Here is a 24,719-nt window from a genome sequence, read left to right as displayed (position 1 = left end):
CCAGGGGACTATGGGAGGAAGCAAAAGTAGAATGGGTTACACAAATAGCAGAAACGTTCAGAAGACTAGTTGTTGTCCATACCATCAAGACATAAAGGCACCTCTCGCAGAGTAAAACTAATAAATGACCTCTGATATGTCACAAGACATTTAACCCTTACGACCAAGCAATAAAGCAGATTTCCAGTTTGCATAGACATATGGTGTCAGTTGTTTGGCAGTAAGACCACCAAGAGGACTTCAGCACCCAACATCTTCAAGTTTCAAACATTAGGCAACAATATAAAGGCTACATTTCTCCTAAGAATAAAGAAGGACAGGCTTTGTGCGACTGAGTGAAGATACCTATCTGCCGGTCACTCTACTTTTGGCAAATTCGTCACTGCATTAAACTGTGCACAGTTAGTAAAGCATGATATTGATAACCTGAAGGCCTAGTCAGATCAAGAGATTGTGGGTAGAAGGAAGGTGTCTAACCTTGGTAACTACAATATGATATTATATAATATGATCATACACGATTCATTAGACATTGATGCCACTGAACTCCTGGCCAGGTTCTCCACTTTCAATCTCACCCGACATGTGCAGGGGTCCACCCACATGGCAGGTCACATGTTAAACCAAGTCTATGCTAGACATGATCTCATTACTATCTGCCCTTGCTTGGATTTTCCATGGACCGATCACAAAGCAGTCTTTTAGTGTACTCGATGCGGCTCTTCAAGAAGGCCAAGCTATAACTAGAATAAGCAGTGAACATCACCCACGGTCGAAAATGAATAAATTAAAATTAAACAATACTCTAATAGCATCCCAACCAGCCCTACAGCACAATATCAATAAGTATATTTAACTTTTCAATAGGTAGGTCATTGGCGCCTTAGATGTTACTTTCCCTAAGAAAATTGACAATTCCCACCACAATACGCCTTCTGCTCCTCGATACTCTGATATTAACCTCAGCCAAATGCAAATGTAAACGATGGAAAGGCTTGGAGGCACACTTGTAACCCTACCAAGTAACGGGCCTACATGCCAGACTTAAAACTATACAAGGAGCTGGAATCCACAGCCTGTTACAACTATTACTAAATTCATATTCTATCCACTCAAAATCCCACTAAGAAACGATTCAAGGTGTAAAATTACTTGGCCAATGGGGATGCCTACATTCTTAATATTCAATCTACTTTACAATTGCATTTGGACACAGCTGCCTTGTTCCATAATACGATTTCACTGCTCCTGGCATATTTTTTACTTACTGTTCCAAGGACTTTATGGCCAGAAACCACTCATGCACCTCTAGTGTTGTGATCAGATTTTTAACCCTGTTTATGAGGAAATTATAAAAAAAAACAAAATAAATAATAATTACTCTCCATTAATCCTGGCTCCCCATTGGACCCCTTGCCTGCCAAAATCTTCATAAGGTCCATTTGTAATCAATCTTTAACCATTGATGTAAACTCATCTTTCCGTAAAATTGCGCTTGCTCGTCTGAAGAAATTACTCTGGACCCTCAGACACTTTCCCACTATCATTCTATTTCCCTCCTCCTAGTGGTAGATTTTAGAAAGTTGGATGAACTGTCAGCTATCCCAACATATTGAAAATATCAACCTTCTAAATACTTTCCAATCCAGATTTAGGCCTACATTACATACAGAGACTATGTTGATTGCCTCGAGCAAAGACATTCAAATGACCCTGGATTATGTGGGCTCTGTGGCTCTCATCCTAGTAGATCTTTCCGCAGTATTTAACATAGTCGACCATAAAATACTACTGGATAGACTACCTAGCTGGTCTGCAAGGTATGGTTGCTAATTGGTTTAGCTCCTTTTAGAGCTCCTGATCACTGACGATTTTACATACCCTGTACCATTCATCTTTTATGGTCCAAGGGGGCAGAGTTCTCAAAAGGTCTGCTCTAAGTTCAACCCTTTTTAATCTCTACCTGAGGTCCATAGTGGATCTAATTTCATCCTTTGGCTTACAAATCTCTGCTTCAGCTGACAATAGCTCATTCTTTATCTGGAAGATGAACCGGATTATCTGATTTCTTTCTAGATTGTTTTAAGTCTTACATGGTAACGGTTGCCAATTGGATCAACACAAGCTCGTTCCGACTCAACTCAGATAAAACCGAGGTCATGGTGTTCCGTAATCCCTTCCGTTGGTCATCTTGGTGCCTTATTCTGTGGGGGCTTAGGAGTCATCTTTGATATCAATTCTCACATCCAGAAACTTACTTCCACCTGGTTCCTTATTACAAAAATACTAAAAACGTTTTACCACTCATCCCTCCTGCCTTCAGGCAACAATTTATGCAGTTGCTTATCGTAAGCAGAATGGATTACTGCAATGTCTTGTTTGTGGGAATCACTCTGTCTCGTAGGTTACAACTCATTCAAAACACAGCAGCCAGATTAGTATTAAGTATTCTTAAATATTCTATTATCTCTGTGCACCTTTACTTCATCATCTCCTCATTCAAAAAGGATGCCTATTGAAGGCACTCTTGTAGCTTATAGCAAGTACTTCACGGTACTTACACCTTGTGCCAGGTCCAGTTATCCTTTATTAGATTAGTAGTGTTCTAGCAGCTTAGGCTGATAGAGGTAGCTATAGCAGAGCAGCTTAGGCTGAACTAGGAGACATGCAAAGCTCATACTATATCACTTATATCATATTGGTACTATACCATAAGAAAGACAATACTCAGTGTTACTAAAATAAAGGTACTTTATTTTAGTGACAATGTGCCAAACATATCTCAGAGGATATGCTCCCTTAGGTAAGTACAATACACAAAATATACACACAAACCAAAATCAGAAAAGTAAAACAGTCAGAAAGTAGTGCAAACACTGTAGAATACAATAGGATGCAATAGGCCTAGGGGCACCACAAACCATATCCTAAGAAAGTGTAATGTGAACCGCGAATGGAGCCCTTGGCTAGTGTAGTGTGTAGAGGGTCGCTGTGAGTGTAAGAAAACACTAAGGGTGTCCAAGATAACCTATCCCAAAGACCCTGGAAAGTAGGAGTAAAGTACTACTATTTCCCCAGAAACACACTAAACTCGTGATAGAGGATTTTGCAAATGTCCACAACAGACTGCAAAGCACTGAAGACGGATTCCTGGACCGGAGGACCTGCAAAGGAAGGGGACCAAGTCCTAGAGTCATGAAAGTGTCCGGGGGGGGAAAGGGCAGGGGGGAGCAGGAGCCCACTAAACCCCGGATGAAGGTGCAAAATGGCTGCCTCCAGCTGGAAGAAGCTGAAGATTCTGCAACAACGAAAGATGCTAGGAACTTCTCCTTCGTTCAGAAGATGTCCCACAAAGTGCTGGAGGATGCAAGAGTCGCGGTTGAAGAAAAAGGGTGGTGCCCGGGCCCAGGAAGGACCAGAATGTCGCCACTTGGGAGAGGAGACAGAGGGGGCCCTCAGCAACTTAGAGAGCCCATGCACAAGAAGGTAGCACCCGCAGAAGTACTTGAACACGGGTTCAAGAAGTCTGAACACGGCGGTCGTCTCAACACTGCAGAAGAAAGTCCCACGAAGCCGGAGATTAACTCAGGGAGCTGAGCATCGCAGGACAGAGTGCTGGGGACCTAGGCTTGGCTGTGCATGAAGGATTTCGTGGAAATGTGCACAGAAGCCCTAGTAGCTGCAGTTCATGCGGTGCACAGGATTACTGTCTAGAGAGGGGAGGCAAGGGCTTACCTCCTCCAAATTTGGAAAGTTGGACCACTGGACAGTCTGGGTCACTTGGGTCCACCACCTGTGTTCCAGGGGCCACGCTCGTCAGGATGAGAGGGGTCCCAAAGTACCAGTGACGCTGAAGTTTGGTGCCTTTGCTGGAGCAGGGGGAAGATTCGGTCGACCCACGGGGGATTTCTTTGTGGCTTCCAGTGCAGGATGAAGGCAGGCAGCCCCCAAAGCATGACCACCAGGAAACAGTCGAGAAAGCCGTCAGGATTAGGCACTACAATGTCACTGGTAGTCTTCTTGCTACTTTGTTGCAGTTTTGCAGGCGTCCTGGAGCAGTCTGCGGTCGATCCTTGGCAGAAGTCAAAGAGAGTGATGCCTTGATATGAGATACAGTTCACCTGATGTTTCCAGGAAGGAGTGGTTTGAAAATCTGAGGGAGCTGCTGAACAGCCACTTCCTTCAAAATTGCATACACCACCAGAAGACTGCCTAAGGTGAGGTGGATGCCCCAGACAGGAGTTGACAGGTTCACCTTTGAAGATCTTATGGAGTGTCACCCTCTGTTTTCTAAGGGCTAGGGCCCAAACATCACTAGAGGGAGGTGCCATGGCTTTGAGACTCTTGTACAAAAATGCAGTGGTTAGTTTGGAATAGCTCATGCAGTTTGTTTAGAGATTCCTTACTGAAGATTGAAAAGCCTATTTGTGTTTTAAAGGACAGTTTTATAGGTATATATATATATTGAATTTGGTGTTGGGAAAATCTTGCTTTGAGCATCTACATCTTGAGCCTAGAAGAGGATTGTCTATGCATGGCTAGGTAAATCATGGTTGAAGACCATCAGATTTGAGGATCTGGCCGCGAGTGCGTACAGGTGCAGTCTGTTGTTGATAATTGTTTTGTCAAGATTGTATTCACCATCAACATATCTTTTAAGTTATCCCAGATCCAGACTTACGAGGAATAAAAACACAGCAACATTATGAAGCAGGTATTACTGGCACTTTACATAGAACAACCAAGAATATCTGTCTACAAATAATATGATTCAAGGACAGTAATACATGTTAACAGGTAAGTATAATTTAAGAGAGCTACACAAGTCTACAAAGGACAATTATTCGAAGATAATAATGCAATAGGCAGATGTATATAAGAGACGCTAAGACAGCAGCATTAAATAGGAGAGACCTGCAGTAGAGTTACTTGAATACTTTTGTTCGAAGAGGTGAGATTTCAGGTTTTTATGTTGGGTAGCCATTTCAAGTATAGCTCCATGCACGTTAGTTTAACATACTAGGCCACTGTGCACTTTGCCCTAAATATATTTTATTCAGCTTCACATTATTTTTCAGTAACCCGATTTTATGGTCTTGTTTGAATTTTTTCTATCGCACTGTTTAGCTTAGCTCAGCACTGTGTTCTCAAATAATGCATTCTTGATCGTCCTGTGCTTCAGTCAAGGCTACAGTCTGGTACATTGCCGGTAAACGTGGTAGAAGTTTAGTCTCCAGCATTCGTAGAAAATACACATCCTTACGTAGGGACATTTTCTTAGAACATCTGGGTTACAAAAACACTTTCTAGTCCTAGTACACGTCATGAAGGAGATTCCAGCCAGGGAACCACAACTGTATGCTGAATTGCCCGTTGCAGATGCTGATGCAGATTACAGGCCTTTGCTCAGGTATGAGGGTTGATGTCCTCCTGGGGGAACCTGAAAGGCAGGCTTAGAGCTTAATATGCTGTGCTCGAAATATAACTTGGAGAGAGAATAATCTAGCGGCACTATGATAGCCTTATTCTTGTGCTTCACTCTCATCGTTACTATTTTAATATTATTGTGTTGTGTAGTTCTGGTTATTGCAGCTCACGCTTTGGTATCCAAAATGCAGTTGTTTTATTAAACCAATCTTTAAAACTTTTACTGCCTATCTTGTCATTTATATATGAGACTGCACTGTGTATGAGAGAACCGGTTGTGACCTGAGTGACCACGACTTCCCTGAGAAGTACTGAGATGTCATGCGCTCGGCTGCCCAATTGTCTCGACCATTTGGGAGAGATGAGGCACTGCTAGTTAGCCGGAGCAAAACCCAGATTAGGAGTGACAAGCGTCATCTACCATGGGCCAGATTCAGTCCCCCACATCATGGACGATCTTGTTGCTCAAAATCCAGTAGTCTCATTAAGATAATGAGAGCCTACGCAACACTTACGGTAGACATCAGAGTGGTTTTTAATTTTAGGTCTTTTGGCAGTGAGTTGCATAGGAGTAAGGCAGCTCTCAAGAAGGATTGCTGTTAAGTGAGTGTAGTTTTGAAAACAAGTAATTTGAGTATTAGGTTGTTTTTACTTCTTGTTTCTCTGGAGCTGTCTAACTGGTTATGTATGGATCCAAGGTAAGGTAGGGAGTTGAGGTGAGCGCCTTTATAAGCCAGACATCACAACTTCAACTTTATTCTGGCTTCGATGAGAAGTCAATGTAACTCAGTCAAGATAAGCATATTGGGTTGAATTTTGTTGGTGTGCGCATGTGCAACAGTTTTCCAATGCCATGAAGGCACTTTTTGAGATACCCACTAAGATGGCATTGCCAAAGTCAAGACTAAAGATGAGGGCATGACCTGCTGAATTTTGAAGGAAAGGGATAATAGAGGTTTCAATGTCTTTATAGCATGCAGATTTAAGTTAGCTGACATGGCCCTCTAGTTGACATGGGGAATCATGCAGAGTTTTTAGTCTAATCTAATCCCAATAGAGCTGACAGTGAGACAGAGGGGCAGTAAGATGTAGGATGGTAATGGTAGTAATTAAGTCTTGAAAGAAGGACTTCTAGAACATTTGGTGAGGTTTGGTGTAAAGCAATACTCCAAAATTGAGACACAAATCATCACTGGGGTATGGTGGGGTGGGGTGCAAGCACAAACATCATGTACAGAAGTAGCTTTCAGGTGCATATCAACTACATACCCGTGAACGGATACCCATTGCCTTGGCAGATTTTAGACTATGGTTCCACATATAAGTTGAGTGGGTACCAGAATGGAACCCAAAGGGAGAGCACAGGCAATTGGAGTAGGTCTAGATATTTTATTGTAATTGTAGACTGCTTGGAAACAGTTTGATAGGTTAGATTCAAAACATCTGAGCACAGGACCTCTGATACCAAAATGCAGATTGGGTATGGGAGATGATTAGATTTAAGGTGCATCCTTTCTTATGAATGGAAGCATTGAAGAGTTGATGGAGATCATGACGATGAATGAAGGATATTAGGGATTTGAAATGTTTGCAGTTTTCATTTCTACAGTGGATGTTAAAAGTCCTGAGACATAAGGTGTTGGAGGATGACACCTGACAGAAAGTGGTTTAGTCATAATTGAATATCAAATTTACAATTTATTGTTTGGTGATGGTGGATGTGGAGACAGGTAGAAGTGGTTGGTGAGGACTGGGTGTCAATCTTCAAACATGCAAAGGTAGGGAAGGATATAGTAGGGAGTTGGGGACAACTAAGGAATGATTTAAACATGACCTCGATGCCACCACCAGGCTTAGACGATGATTTTGTGGATGATGGAGTGGATGTGTGGAACTTTCAAAACAATGGAGCTGAAAAAGACATTTAAGCAAGATTCAGTAATGCACAGAAGCTCTACGTTACGTGAAGAGATGAGATCAGCAGGTTCAGCATGGTGAGATCGGACTTTGTGCTGCATTCAGTTCAGAGTGAAGGGCTGGGGTGTGGTAAATGGTGTTGAAAGAAAGCGCTGAATATCAACCAGAAAATGTGAGCAGCAGGGTTTTCTCTTTTATTTATGTCAGCTTGGGTTGAAAAGAGTGTCTGCTGAATAAGGATGTTTGTGTATTGAGTGCAAGCACAAGTTTGAGATGTGGATTTAGGAGCCAGTGAGCAAAAGTAAAATGTTGAAGAGGAGGGACCAAGATAAGAAGACAGGAGGGAGTCAGGGGAAGGTAGTCAGGAGAAGCTTTATGTTGACTCAGCCTGATTATCCAAATAAGTTGGACTGTTGTTGAAGTACTGCTTTGAAATTTTTAACTCTTTGCTCTCTCAAAAGATTGACAAAAGTAGTGACTTTGGTTTGGGAGAGAAGGGAGGGTTATGTTCAAGGTAGGCTCTGCACAGTTCAGCAGCATTGTTAGGTTCTAAATCATAATTTGCTAAGAAAGAATGGTCAAGTGGCTTAAAATACATGTGAGGAGTTTAAAAAGGTCTAAAGAGAGGGCCAGTAAAATACTATCAAGGTTAAGTGCTATTAAGGCATCTGTGAGTGAAACAGAGGACATCAAGGTAAAGTGCTTGAACATTAGCAAATACAACACAAGAAAACCCTCAAACCGATTTGGAAAATAGATTAAACTTGAAGGACTTATTTGACAACAAAATGACAAACATCCAATCAGTAGAATTAGAGTTATGATTTTTTTAAAGAATAAATTGAGAAAACAATGCCTAGGAATAAAGCACTGACCACGGCTATCTGGATGTGCTAGATTGGGTCAACATTAAAAGTTCAAATAACAGTGATGGAGCATGGGTCGGTTTTACCTTCAGAAGTTTTGTGCCAAGAGTCCCGTTCAAGGGGAAGCAATTTGCATGGAGCATGAATAGCGTCGCTGATGATTGTCAGAGAGACGCAGGCTGGGCACTGCAGATGGGTGAGCTGAAGCCTTGCGTTGGCAATCTACGAGGGTGGCAGATGCTTGCTGTGCGAAGAAACTGACTTGGGGAGTCTTTCACTGATTTTCTGAGCAGGCAACCCGGTTTTGGTGTGAAGTAGCCCATTTGTGGTCACAAAGAGCCCCAATGCTTGTCTTGAAGAGATCAAGAGCCACACCAAGGACCCTTGACCTAAGAGGTGCCTCTTGGGGGGTCAGGAACACACTGAAGACAGATCCAGGAGATTTGGGAAGCCTGTTATGCCCCTGGGGCTCAGATCAAAAAGGCCAACAGACTAGCCCTTTGAGTCATTCTGGGGTCCTGTTTTCAAGATGAAGTTGCAGGTTTAATTCTTCCTCACCAGGCAACAGGACAGCAGGCAGAAGGTTACCACAGCAAGGCAGTATCTCCTTCAGAGTAGCAGTCCAGCAGAGTGGTAGTACTTTCAGCAGCACAGCAGTCCTTTATCCTGGCAGAGTAGCCACAGATCCAGATGTGTACTGAAGTGAGGGTCTGAGAGTCCTATTTGTAAACCCTAGTGCCATGCTCCTACAAGGCTGTAGAAGGTTCTGGAAATGTCCTTTGAAGTGCATGGGTCTCCCTACTTCCCTTGCCCTGGCTCCAAGCTGGCTGCAGTGACAATTTAGGGTTGTTAAGCCTATTGTAAGGAAACAGGATACAGCGTATTCAAGTGTAAGTGGGGCTGTGCTCTGCTCCGACCTCACCAACCCTAGCAGCTGATGGCCCATTGTGGCTCAGCTCAGTTGCGTAACAAAACTAGAGGGGGCCCCCTGCAAAGAAAATGGAGGGCCCCCCTCTAGATTTACTCAGGCCAGGTGCTGTCCTGAGGGGGAGCCCACCCACACCACAGGGGCTGCAGGACCCTTGTTAACCGTTGGTTTAGCTAATCCGATTATTGTGTGACTGTCTGATTGAAATTTGCAAAGTCTGTCAGCTACACCTAGTCATGTAACCCAAGACAGGCTGCAGGCACAAAGGGTTAAGGGCTGGAAAATGAAAAGTTTCTAAAAGTGGCATTTTCAAAATTGTACTGATAAATTCAATTTCACAATTAAAGAGGGTTTATCATTACAATTTCATAGGTACCAAACACAACATATCTACCCTCTCGCATTTAGGGATTACAGCTTATTACAAATAACAAGGAATCCTCAATGTTTTTCAATGGGAGGGGTAGGCCTCACAGTTGTGTAATCCACATTTGGGAGTTTTTCACCTGCCAGGACAAGTAAAACGTAAAAGTGCATGTTCTGCCTTTTAATTACACAGCATCCTGCCCTATGGGCTACCTAGGGCCTAACTTAGTTGTGACTTATATGTAATAAAAGAGGAGTTTAAGGTTTGTCAAAGGGGCTTAAATGCCAAGTCGACATGGCAGTGTGACACTATATTCACGCTGCAATGGCAGGACTGGGACAAGTGTTAGAGGGCTACTTAGGTGGGTGGCACAATAAGTGCTGCAGGCCCACTGGTAGGATTTAATTTGCAGGCCTTGGGCATGTGGTATACCATCCTACAAGGGACTTACAAGTACATTAAATATGCCAATTAGGTATTAGCCAACCAAACAATGTTTAGGAGACTGACCACAAGCACTTTAGCACTGGTTAGCAGTGGTAAAGTGCACATAGTAATTAGCCTAACAAAAGCAGAAATAAAAAAAGGGAGGCAAGCAGGCCAAATGTTTTTGGGGAAGACCATCCTAAGATTGACAGGTCTAACCATCAAGAAAAAGTAAGGTTCATAGAGAAGGGGTCAGGTTTTCAAGAACCCTGGAATGATGGCAAACCGATGGGTTGATGAAGTTGATTGAATGCTATGGTAAATAAAGGTGCATTGTTTAGGACCAACCATAGACAAGGCACGAGGACTGAGTGACTTCCAATATGGTTGAGGGGTGTTCAGAAGAACCCAAAGGAAGCATGTGTTAAAGTATATTGGCTCTGAAGTACCCTGCCATCCATTCTCGAGAAACTCAGACATCAACTTGAGGGCAGTTACAACACAAGGGACCTAAAGAAAGGCCTACTTTCATGAGATACCTAAATCTCTTTCTAACAATTGACATGAAGTTGGTTGAATACTTTGGAATTTGGCAAATAGGAAAGATATAAGCTCCAATCCTCTCACTCTACCTTGATATCAGGAAACTGCCCAAGATAGGTGTCCATGGTCAGCAGAGCCTGGTCAACAAGCTTCTGGTGATAGTCTGTCCAAAGGAGGTCACTGTTCTGGAAGACAAAAAGACAAAAAGGAACACATGCATCAGAAATAGTTACTGCAAGCATAATTATGTGAGTCAAAAGCTGGATTCCATTCCAGTTAAAATGATATTAAATATAACAACAATCATAAATAAGACAGTACATCACAAACTGAATTGTCTCTGTGATCATGAATAGTAAACGTTTATATTATCTAATCTAAGATACTCATTTGATTGACCCAAAAAGGAGTAGATCGTGTCCAAATCTGTGATATACAGATAGCACATATTTATAGGGGGTACTCCTCTCATAGAGAGATCATACAGTTGGAAAATGGGTCACATAGAGTTCTTGTTATAATAAGCATTTGAATTTGTACGTTTAAAGTGACACCAACCACTTTCAGCAAGAAAAAACCTTGGAAACTGGCTAACAATACATCTAATACTTTTTTAGAGGGGTTTTCCCACCTGTGCAGGCACAACATTAATACAATGTCTATCTTGCTAGGGTGCAGTCTGAAGACATCTGAGGTGCTTCTACACACCGCATATCTTGTCCTGTTTCCAGACATACCACATCCTCTGCCTTTAATATAAAGACAAAGGACAACAGTAAGCCTACTTCACGAAATGCTCTCACAGGACCTTAAATGACAAGAACATATAGCTATATTACCAGCTATCTAGGAGACTTTTGTGATACATTCTTCTACTTTATAGAGAGTACAACATTGGACTTATGTTACATTTCACAATGGTTTATTATTATGGTAATGGTTATTATGGTAATCATTTGTTTTTGAGTGGCATAGAGCCCCTTTCCTGTATTGTTCTCGTGTCCTGTGTTCAAGTGTGCGGTTATGCTGAAGTGGTTGTGTTTGAAGAGAGGGCCAAGTGGAGGCCCTGCTTCTAGCCCGGGCTTGTTACTGTAAATAAACTCAAATGAACTTCATCTGCCATCTCACTCTGTCCTTGTAGATGTCTTACACCACAAGATATTAACTAGTTCTAAATACTTATCTATCTATCTATCTCTAAAATCTCCTACTGGATTCTGTCCCTGAATTATTGCAAACAGAATTCCCCATCTGCACTGTCTTTTGTAATGACATCTGTCAACCCTAGTGGCAGCTATGTCAAAGTGTCCCCTGCCAACCTGGACCCAAGTCCACATTCGCTGTCCAAAATTCATTTAACCTTTTTTCCATTATCTCCATGTGTAATATGCTGTCAGATGCACAACACAGAAGATGGTTCCTCTCAGACACCTTTTAATAACAATGCCCTCTCCACGTTTTAATGGTGGAATTTTGACAACTGTTCTGCATAACTTGTAATACTCTCCCAATCTAAACAATGTATTTCGTTTTCACATTTTCCCGAGACCACCACATTTACATAATGGATGCCTGTGCAGCGGAGACCTTTGTTTTTGACATTATTTTCAGCTATCCGAGCAGAAAATTAGATATAACAAACTAGAAGGTAAATGCAGTTTCAAGACTCTCCCCTAAAAACTGTCCTCAGCACTCAACTTTCATAAATGTGTAAGCTTCCCAGGTATGGCGTTTCGTATGAAAATTTAATTTTATTCTCATCTACAGAGGACTGAATGGCTCTTTCTCTCGGTCCCTCGATTACACTCACTTTCTAAGTGCAGTTAAATTAAAAGGGAAATGCACACGAGAAATGTTGTTGTTGTGACTATCAAACCCACTGACTGAACATAAGAAGGGTATAACAAATGTCATGTACCTTATGCGACCTGTCATATGGCAATTCAAGGATATTAGGGAACTGCATTAAACTTGAAATGAGACTTAATTCAAATGTACAAGGTCAGTGATGTTTCAACGTCTGTAATGGTAATTTATAGATTATGGGCTGAACTTTCATCAACGGAGCTACATTCGATAGTGATTTTCCTTATTGCTTTTCATTTTAGCCTCATTTTCGTGAAGATGTTTATCACAGAAAGCCTTCTATTCGTCAATACCTTACAAAATAATTTGGTATAAGGGACCCTATTAATTTGACTATGGTTGCAATTCTTTTATTATTCAAAAATGTATTACACTGCTAAACTGCAAACAAATTTTAAGCGCAAATAATGAATTACACCCAAGGTCATTCAATACAATAGACGAATTAAAAAGTCAGTGATAAGGCATCCGATAGAGGAATATCATTTCTCAAGATCACGAATGACTTAAGGTCTAAAGACGAACATAAAAGTAAGTAAAACATGGGTTTCCAGTTAGTCGTTGTAGTTTAAAAATCAAAGCAAGAAAACGTGGGACATCGTAGACTTACTTGCATGAATTTTCAACTGTTGGAAACAAACATGTGAAAAAAGTCGTAAAATGGGAGTGAATTAGCCATTATACGTCAATACACTGTGATCGGATACATTAATTATTTTAAATAGTGCTGATGCTAGTGGGCTACTGTGGCAGGTGTCACAGACTGGTAGATCAATACATGTTGGAACGCTGATTTGAAGACATTGGAAATAATCAGAATGCCACCGATATCAGGCTGATCGTCCACTGTTCAATCTTTAGCAACTGGGATCAGTTCCACAGCAGCGTTCCCCACAACTGCAGTGATAGTTCTCTAAACCCCCCCCTTCTGAGCCTTGGACAGTGAAGAGGGGCAAATCTGATGTGAAAGATTGCAGCTTGTTTCAAATCTATAAGACTAATGTCATCTGCTGGAGCCTGTGAAATGAAAGCACTATAAACGCTATCAAGTTGTTTATTTTATAATAAAGTGCAAAAATCACCACTGAAGATTACCAGCTGCGACTCATCAAATAAGGCAAATACACTCGAGACTATCTACATAATCTGCTAATTTATCACACAGTTAGGTATTACATTTCAATTTACAACTAACATGATTAATGACTTGTTTTAGGCTCTTGGGGAGAGTCACTGTCTGGCACCCTGTGCTCTAAGATATTTTCCACACTATCACACCCATATGAGTTTGGGTACAATGAAACTCATTTTGAGAGTGGACTACGGGTTACATATATGTTTGTTTCTTGTTGCTATTTCTGCTAGAAAAGCAGAAGCAGTGCGGTTAATTTGATGCATAAAGCTTTAAAGTCGATCCTGTTATGTACAGGGAGCAAACAGAGCTCTGTGAGATTGGCTTAGATGAATTGCCTTCCTCCTGGCCCAGGCCTGCGGACCCCCTGGGAATGTGTCATGGACCCCTGGGAGTCCGCGGACCACAGGTTGGGAACCAATGCTTTATGGAATATCTGAAGTTGAGAATCTCACACCCACATTACTGTGAGCTGCTTACAGCAAGAAAGGGTGATGCCACGAATCTCGGTTTAGAAGCTGTACTATGTGGACTGGTGGTGTGATGTGTTGTGACAGTGGCTGTGCGGAAATGGTTATGCTGTATGCTCTAACAACTTGTATTAGTCCACTTACGTGTCACACTTGAGTACGCTAGACAGGGCTTGAAGACGAGACTGTATGTAATGGTAAGTTATGCAGATTTCAAGAGTGCGCTATCACCCAGGAGGGTATCCTGGCACTGAGAAGGTGCGAGTGTAGACACAACTATGGCCTGGTAGGGCTACTCAAAAAGCCAGGTCCACCGAATCTTGAGGAATTCAAGAAACAAGGAAGAGGTTTTTATGTGTAGTGGTAGGTCGTTCCATGTTTCAGGAGTGATGTAGTAGAAGGCACTACCACCACATATGGTTTTCTATGACTGTGGGATTATTGCAGGAAGGAGTCCGGATGAGCAGAGTTGACTGGAAGGTTTGTGAAAACATGTAATTGTTGAGGTATGCTGGGTCAGTGGTACCTAGTGGCTTGAAAGTATGGGTGAGGAATTTCAAATGTGCTAGTTTGTGATTGGGTATCTAGTGGAGCTCCTTCAGGTGTGATTTGATACGAGTGTAGCGTGGGAGGTTAAGAGTGACTGTCCACAGGGTTCTGAATGGTCTTCAGCTTTATGGTGACTATTTTGTCTATCAAGCCAAAGAGGGTGTTCCCATGGTTTAGCTTGCTTCTGACCAGGATGTTCATGATAATTTTCTGGGTGCAGAGTGGGAGCCATTTGAAAATCTTCCTCAGCATCTTCGTAGTATGGAAACATGAAGTTGTGATGGCATTGACTTGGGTGGTCATATCAAGTTTACTGTCTAAGGTAGTGGGGATGAGTTTGGGCAGGAATTGAGCAGGTTTCAGAGAGGATGGAAAAAGGAAGGTGAGAAGGAGATGTGTAAAGTAGATGGAGTGCAGGGTGATCTGAGATGGGGAAGCAATAAAGAGAAGGAGTGTGAGAGGAGACGAGGAGGCAGGTAGAAGAGGTAAAAAAAGGAAAGGAAGGAATAAAGGGAGGGTAAAGTTAAGATACAGGGAGAGAGAAATACAAGTGTAAGAGGAAGGCAGAAAGGTGGGACATAGAAAGATGACTGAGAAATGAGTGAACATAGAAAACAGGAAGCGGCATGGAGGGAAGTTTAAAGAAGGATACATTGAGGGCATTGACAGAAAACATAGGGGACGGATATAGCCTGAAATAGGAGACTGTCATGGCGAAGCATTAGTACAGTGGCAGAGGATGTGGCATGAACCACAGCAGAGATGAGAGGATTGCAGAGAGTGGGATGCAAAAGTTGAGTACAGGGTTCAAGGGGTGTACAATGTGCACTAAGAGAGCACAGGAGAATGGGGTAAAGAGCAAGATGAGACGGGGGAAAGCACGTTTGCAGGGGAAAGAGAAAGCTGGGAGGGGAGAAAGTAAAGTGGCAAAAGAAGGAAAGACTGGAGTTTGGAGTGAGAGCATGGATGGGATAAGGAAGGCTGCCTTTGACATATTAGCATGAAGTGTTGATGAGAGACTGGCATACTAGAGAGAGAAGCATGTGGGTGACAGTCAGCAAAGAGCGTGGAGGTGAGCACCTGAAGAGTATGAAGTATGGAGGGACAGTGCAATAATTTGAGAGAGAGCGTAGATTGTGGAGGTACTGATTTAAGGAACTATTTCATTGGTTTGTGAACTACTGTCCAACATAAGGAAGTATTGTCTGTAAAGTAATAACTTTGTTCTGTAGCAGGAACTCTACACCTTAGCTGGATTGCAAATATTTCTGCAGATAACCGTTTCAGTAATATACACAACGCAGTATTCCCAGCATGAGAATGCAGCGTAATCTTTCTGGCAGGTGCCAGATAGTCTGCTTTTGAGTTAGTGTTAGCATTATACCAGTTTAGAATTCAACATGTAAGCCATACATTTTGCTTTGCAAGATTGGAACACATAAATACTTTGGGGAAAAAAACAACTTAAAGAGCTCCTTCCACTTAATTGTAAAAATATCTATGTGGCTTGATTGGACAGAGAAAGCTTCCATTCTCCCCAACACTGTCACCTTAATCTGCAATGGCACGAGAGGAGTGGGTGACACTGTATTCAAGTGTACACCACGTCTCATAGATAGGAGGTACACTTCTAGAAGAGGCTTTCAATTACAAAAAATGTATTGATGTTTAAAAAGCTTTGAGCAAGAATAATCAACTTGCATTTCTTTTGCGTTGCAGCTTGCTTCCATTTGAGTGGTGCCATTTTCTTATGCCTTTTGTTAGCCACATAGCCTACTAATGACGTACATAGGTGACACCGACCATATTCATTTACTTTATGGATAATAGGACACAGACATAGGAAAGTTGAGTGTGTGCGAAGCGAGAGACAATGCTGGTCTGCAGAAGTAGAAATGGTGCCATCCAATGAGCAGAACGAGACTCAGGAATATTAATGAGGCCAGGGCATGTTTTGCTTTATCACCATTAACTTCATTAATGAGACATAGCTTTTAACGATCAAGCTCCATGGGCTGGCAATAAGGTGTCCATTAATTAACTGGTGCAGGAAATATTCTAAAACGAGGGTGGGATTTGTGGTGCTCTAAGATGGCCACTCCCTGACGCAGCCTGAGGCCCACGTTTTGACTAATAGTGAAAGGCAGTCTTTGAAAGGGGTGACTTACTGCTTATAGAGTAGTGTTGCCATTGGGATGTTTTTGGCAGCTTCTACTCATACCGAGCATCTTGGATTGACACCAAGACTTGTGGCCTTCCAGTAAACAACATGGTGGCGGTCATCAAAAACAGAACAGTGTCTACCAGCTGACTGCAGAGAAAGGCATGTAGTCACAGAGGCACATCATTGAATTTAGGGAATATCTGAGATCCCCCAGCAGAAAGGAGGGTGGGTAGCACTGAGGTGCAAGTAGGTGGTGCTGATCCAGGGAAAAGGTGCATTTACCAGGTGTGGGTGCAAGTTGATACACTGTTGCATGATGCGGTTCCTTGGTGCAGAGTAGCAGCAAGTTAGGAGACAACTTACTTGTCAACACAGTTGCCCTACAGGCAAATAAACCGAAAGGGACAATGAGCAAAACTAACCTATTTACTATGAGGCTCTCAAATACATGGATGCCTTAGAAAATGATGGGTTGTCATCTGGAAATAATAGAGTGCCACACTCTCCTAAAAAGGCCTCACTCTCCATAAAGGAATCCATCATTATAGACACACTGAGGTACAGAGTTCCATGTGGTGAACGTAAGGAAAAATGTGTGATTTTCAAATAGGCATTTCAGGATTTAAAAGCAAGGCTACGGAAACAGAGCACAGGGTTGGAGGCCCGTTCCCTCAAATTACCACCTTAAACAGTTGAGACTCAGCCAGAAGAGTGGGCACACAGGACCTAAAACTTTAAGGATTGTGTGATTGCTGCAATGATTAAATCAAGAACAATGATCATGCTATAACCTTAATATATTTTGTCTTCTAGGGATCCCTCTCCTTGAATTATATGTGCTGTTTATTTAGGTGAATGTTTCAAATATCAGTGAATGTAAACCAATTAATATTGTGATAATGATGTGTGCTTGAATATAATTATGTTCCTCTATACAGACTGAAGTTTCTGTTCCAATTTTTTATTTTTGTTTTTTTTTAATAATGAGCACGGCTTTATAGAAATTAATATAATGGTCTTTACTTATTGTTTTAAACAATAGGCAAGGTTTCACAAAATGTGAGTAAGTGAAAGGTTGTGGTGGTTCTAGTACTAATTGTTTATTCTGAAAATGTTCAGCATTGTCCGCATACAATATTTAAACTAGAATAGACCATAATGAGAGAGCAGACGTTTGTACCAAGGACTGGAGACTGATGGCTATTCAGAGTTGTAATCACCTTCCTCTGTTGTCGGCTGTGGAGAAGGCACATCCATCTGTCAACTGGCTGGCTTATTTGCTGGCTTGCAGATGAGTATACCAGCTGCTGTTGCTTAGCTAAATATTATTTATATTGTTCAGACGAGGTATGCAGGGGTGAACAATCTCAAACTAGAAGTAGGCCTCTTTTGGTGCTACGTTTAGCTAGCTTAGTTAGCTGAGAGAAAGACTGTGTTGGAGCTATCAATATAGAAAAGCATAGGATACCATCAAAATGTGACAATATTTCTAATATTCACCCTTCCAATATGTATCACTGCCACTTTTTATCGATTATATATATATATATATATATATATATATATATATAAATATATATTGGTACTAACTGGTTTTCTAGAGTTCTTGAGTGTGCCTGTTGATGATGAAAGAGTTTGGGTTCCACTAACCATCCCTGTGAAATCTCACAAGCCTGATCGTTACCTGGAATGGAGCTTAAGTTACGCTTAGTGGATTGGTGGGTGATTGGCATTCACCAAGCATTTTGTCTAAAGTTGGCATATTGACTAGGTGCCAGAGGTTCTGGAAAACCCATTTCTGGGCTGTGTTCTTGAAAGAGATCAAGAAAATGTAACAATCAAGCTTTCTCAAAATAACTCCAAGTTGATGCAGATTCGAAATTTGGGCCTAAGGCAGGTACCTGAGGGTGGTGATCTTATGAAACAGATGTAATGTTCCTTCAATGTGGAGAAGACCGCCTTGAGCGTTTTGTGGATCCCACCTTATCTGGTAGACTCTAGCCATCACCTTCTGGAGCAGAGAAAGATAAAGGTAATTTTCTTGTTGGACTTAATTTGAAAGCCAGAGACAAGTAGCGGTGAATATGGTGCCCAGAAAAGGTAAAATTACAAGAATGGCTGCAAGGATCTAGATGTTCCCCAGTCTTGACCTTTCAGCTTTCCTACGTCTACAAAACTTACAGACCTTTTATAATAAGTTACAGTGCTACTATGTGGAAGCAACCTTTTGGTTCCGGGCTAGAGCAAATGGGAAAAAATTGTATTCACTAATGCAGGGGCAGTTCTTGGAAATTTAAGGGCAAGAAAGAGACAACAATCAGAGAAATGGAACTAGCAAGAATCACTTGCTAGATAAGTGATATTTATGACTAAGCAGCAAGGGGAGACCTGAATGTACTTCCTATGTAATGGTGGAAGATGACTCATAATAATTAAGGTTATATAAACTAAGAACATTCACACCTTCGACGTTCTATGGCAAAACTGTACCTGCTGACAATTCCTTTTCTTCTGCTGCTCTCCAACCCTTTCCGTATTCCCTGTGATGAGAGGTTGTGGGGCTTAATTATGTTAAACATGACTTACCACGTTCTGAGATTTTGATAACATGAAAGTTTCTTTTAAAGTCTTTGATGTTAGATCTGACAGAAACTACTTAGTATTTTCTTGTTTTTTCCTTTTGGCATGAATTGTGTTCTGCTGGGTATTCTTTAATGAAAAGTTATAAATCATAAAACGAACCAAATTACTTTCAGTCAACAAAACAAACTTATTCAGAACCAATCAAGGATGCTAGAAAATGTAACAGCCATATGGCCTGACACAACCCTTCTACATTTATTTGTAGAGCGCTCCGAAGATATACTGGCATCCAAGCCTTTACACCATTAGTCAAAGACAGGGAGATTAAGTTTAGTAATAAGTTAGTGGCATCAAAGTAGCATAAAGTAGCAAATAAATCTGTATTTTTAAAGGCCTAAGAGAAAAATAACGTAGAAATGAAAATGTGCACGTTTAGATTGTGGTGGACATTTGTGTCTACCAGTCCTATTTTGACATCACACTTAACATGAAGACTGCATTTATAGCTTGAGCGAATTATTAATAAACATAAACCTGAAAGTATTAATTTCAAGAAAGAACAGTAGAAATAAAATGTGTTATGAGTATTAAATGAGTATGAAATGAACAAATTTGTATTGAATCAAATGAATTTCCTTAACACACAAAGAAAATAATGATATGTTTAGATTTATTTTACATAACATGAATAATGATTGAAAACACAAATTGATTGCATATTTGATTTTACTTTCTGGGTGTGCAATAGGCTTTTTTAATCTAATAAATGTATTAATGTGCAGTTAGGTTTCTTAACTTGACTAGGCCTTAAAATTCATTTTGCAAGCAGTCATGGAAATATACTTGGTTATTCTGTCCCTTCTGATCGGAATTCTTCCCCTAGGCAGCTAACGTAATGTTGAATGTCCTATTGTATTGTAGGTGAGAGACAATGTTTCAGATGCAGTAATGTAACATTATATTTTCTAGCTGTCAAATGCAGCAGGAAATCATAGTGCTCATGTGAAAGAATATCAGTTTAGTTTATTGTGGATCATGTGAAAGGAACTGTAAGTTGCAAATCATTTGAAAATGTAATATTTTGGTGGAACTGTATTAAGTCACACAGACAACAATGCATTTTGGCTGAGAAGATTCCTAAACGTTGCAAATTTGGTGGTGCCATCTACAGCGATTGGGTGCTGAAACTGATGCCCAGTATGTGCCCACCTGAAGGACCAATTGAATGGATGTTGGTTATTTTGCCTAGTGAAGAAATTTAAAATTGAAGTCAGATCCCTTCTGAACCTTCTTGAAGTTGGTCCGTCTTGAGATCTCCTTAGAGTCAGTTTATGTCTGCTTAAGTCTGCTGTCCCATTCTCTTCTTTAAGTTTCCTGATGTGTTTCCTCATCATAGTTTTAACTGCCCTATTCGGTTATGTGGTCCAGTTCTAATAAGGCCAACTAATTCTGAACTGTTGATCTGTCATATGTGCAGCTTGTGTTCTGCACCATCCTGATGCTGCTATCAACTGTCGCCAGAAGAAGGTGACTATTTCTCTGGAATCATCCTCTATGCTGTCTCATGAGGAGAGGTACGACTAAATGTGGGCTCTTGTTTTCTTTTAGCTTAGTCACTTACACCAGCATATTTTTGTAGTGGGTTATTCCAGTTAGATTTTTTTACAAATTATTTTTGTCTTCCTTTATTTTTGCTTTTGCCTGGATGTGTTAGCCCGTTGCCACACATACTAGTCCTAATTTTGGTTAGTGTTTGGAATGGCTCAGCTATGAAATTGATTGCTAAAACTGTATTTTGATGATTTACGGACGTCACCACCATCTGCTTTGAATGTTAATAATCATGCACATATTGTTTTGTTACTAATCTACATTATTCTTTTGCAGTGTCTAACAGTACTGATGTTGAGTAGGTTGAATCTTTTCAGACGTTTTGGTCAGCCTATGGTATTCATGTAAGTTTATAATTTAGTCTTGCACACCATTTATGTGACATTGATTTTGGTAGTGTAATAAAGCTTTGAAACTTCATTTGGTTAGGAGTCTGATTTGGAGTTGCATTGTTTATGGTGTCCAGAACTGTTTATGGTAAAGTGTCACTGATTTGTAGTTGAATGGTTCTCACTACTACACTCTTCGCCAAGTCCATAGAACCAGTCAACCTCCATAGGTAAGAATTGTGATGGTGTCTCACCTGCGCGCTGGTGGTTGTTGAACCTGGAACAGGGCAGTAAAACTCCTTTTTGGGACCCCGGCAGCATTCTAGCAAGACTCTGAGACTTACTTGAAAATGATGAATTTTCAACCATTCCAGAACAGCGATCAATTTGCTGTGACTTTGGGTTTTGAGTCATTTATTATGAATATTCCCATCTAAAACTGCCAGAGATATCCCTCCTATAACAAGAGCTATGGGACAAGGCAACCAACAAGCACAACTGTAGCTGCCTTGAAAGTAACTGTCTTGCCAATAAAGAAAATTCAATGTATGAAGGGTGTACATAAATAAGAATTATCCTAGTTTCTACCACTACATTATTTTGACACTAGGTTAAGTGCACAGTATAAAACATGCTGCAATAGTCTATGCATGAATCAAAGACAGCTCTCACTAATGTTGTGGTTATCTTCCCCCAGGAAGTATTGCAGCCTTTGTACCAGAAGTACGTATTGGTTACAATTCCTGACAACTGCATTCTCTGCAATTTGACAGATCTAGACAGGTGCAAGAGATGAACCTTTGGTTTAACCAGCAGATAATTAGAAACGTAAATGCCTTCCCCACCAAAAGCTGCTTTACTCTGTAGTCAAGTTGTCAGTAGGATCCTTAGTGCCTATCATTAGAAGCTCAGCATTTATGTGACACCCCTTCCAAATTGTAATGACTAGAAAATGTTCAGCTAAAGTATCTGTGCCTCTAGAGTAAAGATCTAGCAAGAGAAAACTAACTGGGTCTGCATAATTATAAAAAAAACTTGCCTTCACAGATTTAACATACATCGTAACAGTTTTACATAAACCTGGAGGAAGAGAAAAAAGAAAGGAAAAACCTTAATACAATCTTTTCACATGCAGGGAACTCTGTTTCTTCATAACCAATGCCCACTTTTATCTTTTTATTGGAGAGGCAGTATTAGAATCGGCTTCAGTTATCATTTGAGGTACCCACCGCAGTGCTTAGAGCATATTTAAGTAATATTAGGTCACGCACTGTCGTGTCAAAACCTGTGGTCTTGACCTGGGTAATTGAGTGCCTTAGCCTTTATGCATGGCATTGCCATTCCTGTGGCTCAGTGGACTAGTGTCCACTTCAGGGTGTAACTGTTGAACCCTAGTCGGTCAAATCAACTTTCATTCTTCCAAGAGAAATAAAAGAGTGCCACCAGAGCTAGGAAACCTATGTGGTGGTGTTTGGGCACTTTAAAATATGTAAGAACAGAAAGTCATGGAGGTGTTCCAGCTCAGTGTTGAATAGGAGTATTTAACTGGTTGGCACCATCATGGACAAAGTCTTGTATGTGGAAATGTTGAAAACAAAGGAAGGGAATCATTATTGCCAGAGTCATTACAGTAGTCCAACAGATTAAAAGAATGTGGTATACCACATTTCGAACAACCTAAAACAAAACTGGTCATCCAGAGGAGTTCCAGGGTGAGAAACGAGGAAGAGGAGTGAGGAAAGATATCTGAAAAAATATTTCTACATTTGAATGCACAACTATGCTATCTGGCACACCCAAACATTAACATGTAGCATAAGATAATGCAATAAAGCATATGATTAAATCTAACTGGACTCCTGAAAACACTATGTAAACTTTCTATTCACTGGAGGTTTACAAAATAACACAGTACCTATAGCTTATCTTAACTTGAGTGCTTGTTCAGCTTTGGCATATTGGCATACTAATATCAGGTTGCACCTTTTAAGTAGATTGACAGAGGAACATGTTAAGTCCTTTGTAGGCTTGGGGCCTGGTGTTACTGAAAAGGGCTGGCTCTCATGGGGCACTGCCCATTATGGAAGGTAGCCGGGTATGTTGACCACAAGTACAATTGTTACTAGCAACAAGAATGTGAATATGGGTATGTCACTAAATAACATTCACTATGGCCATCCTTATATAAGGGTTGTCCGTACAGCCAGACAGACACAGACTAAGAAGGCCCTCGCTGTTGAAAAGCGCATAGCACCGAGGGCCTGGTCATCTGCCAGAAAGCAAAAAAATAAAAAATAACAGACATGATTGAAGAGATCCTTATTGTTGTGAATCCATTTTCAAACAAAGTACAAGCTGTAAATGCATAGCCTGAATAATATGACAGGGAGAACAAGTTCATTAAAAAGAACACTGAAGTACTCAGAAAGGTAGGCTCGCTAGTCCCCAGTGGTTAGTATTAGCTGGAAAGACAGAGAATATTTTTAAAGGAATAGCAGAGTGGATGTACTGTTGGGTGGATGTACAGTGACAAAATGACAATATTTCATGAAATATTATCTAATCATTAGATAAAAAAGTAAAATAAAATGCAAAATCCCTTGACAGAATGCAACCAATTACTGGCCACACCGTCTACAAAATATGCAGTGGAGTATAATGAAGTGGAAAATATATATATATATTTTTTTTTAAAGTTTGCCATCAGATAAATGTTTAATATTTAGAAAAGTAAGATTTCAAAGAAGAAAAAAAGTAAAAATTCAGAAATAGCTCAGCTGCGGGGCAACCGGCTAATAATCACGAAGAGACCAGAATGAGGCAACTGTCCACACAAGCAGGAACATGCTCTGAAACCTCCCACATAGAGCAGCCTTGCTTGAGAGGACACGTTTGTGCCACCATCATTTCCTTGTGGTTTTTAAACTATCGAGCAGCATGTATTTGTTGTGTCTTTGGATCCTGAGTATTTTGTCCCTCAGGTGCCCTGGACGAGGTGGTTACGTCTGCTGCCGTGGCGCTCAGGCGGCAGAGACGTAACCACCTCGTCCAGGAATGGGCCCTCAGGGAAGCACTAGCATTCCACCCCTCCACTCAGGGCCTCGCACCCCCTTCCAATAGGCAGAGATGGAAGAAGAATCTCTTCCCCTTCCACCTCGACTCCCCCACTGACGCCTGAGAACGTCAGCGCGCGATCGCGCACAGACCTCAGAGGCTGCCTGCGCGGATCGGAAGAGAAAAACATTTCTCTTCCGATCACGGGCTGGGGGTGGGAGAGGCGATCGGGCTGCAGAAATGCCCACTAGACACCAGGGAGTTTTTTTGTTTGTGACATGAGGGGAGTAACCCCTTGGGCAAGGGTCGTTCCGCTGGGGCAAATTTATTTAAGGCCATTACTGCCCCCTTAGGGGGAAGATCGGCCTATTTTAATTAGGCAGATCTGCCTCCAACCCACTACCCGAGGGGGCAGAAAGCCTACTAGATACCAGGGAATTAAAAGAAAAAGAAAAAATAGTGGGGTGGTGGCTACCAAACAGTATGG

The 24,719-nt window shown here is 41.2% G+C and overlaps 1 protein-coding gene across 24 annotated transcripts in view; it reads right to left on the bottom strand.

Moving 5' to 3' along the window:
• The window catches only part of BIN1 (bridging integrator 1), a 504,923-nt gene that overhangs the window by 212,340 nt on the left and 267,864 nt on the right, over nucleotides 1–24,719 (bottom strand). For all 24 annotated transcript variants that reach the window (XM_069224571.1, XM_069224563.1, XM_069224567.1 and 21 more), the window contains exon 5: nucleotides 10,564–10,659. In XM_069224571.1, coding sequence (XP_069080672.1) covers nucleotides 10,564–10,659 — 96 coding nt within the window. The remainder of the gene's footprint in view (nucleotides 1–10,563; nucleotides 10,660–24,719) is intronic.

This window comes from Pleurodeles waltl, chromosome 3_1, assembly GCF_031143425.1.
Source record: "Pleurodeles waltl isolate 20211129_DDA chromosome 3_1, aPleWal1.hap1.20221129, whole genome shotgun sequence".
In the NCBI taxonomy this organism is placed as follows: Eukaryota; Metazoa; Chordata; class Amphibia; order Caudata; family Salamandridae; genus Pleurodeles; species Pleurodeles waltl.
This window is presented reverse-complemented; position numbering and strand designations above follow the sequence as displayed.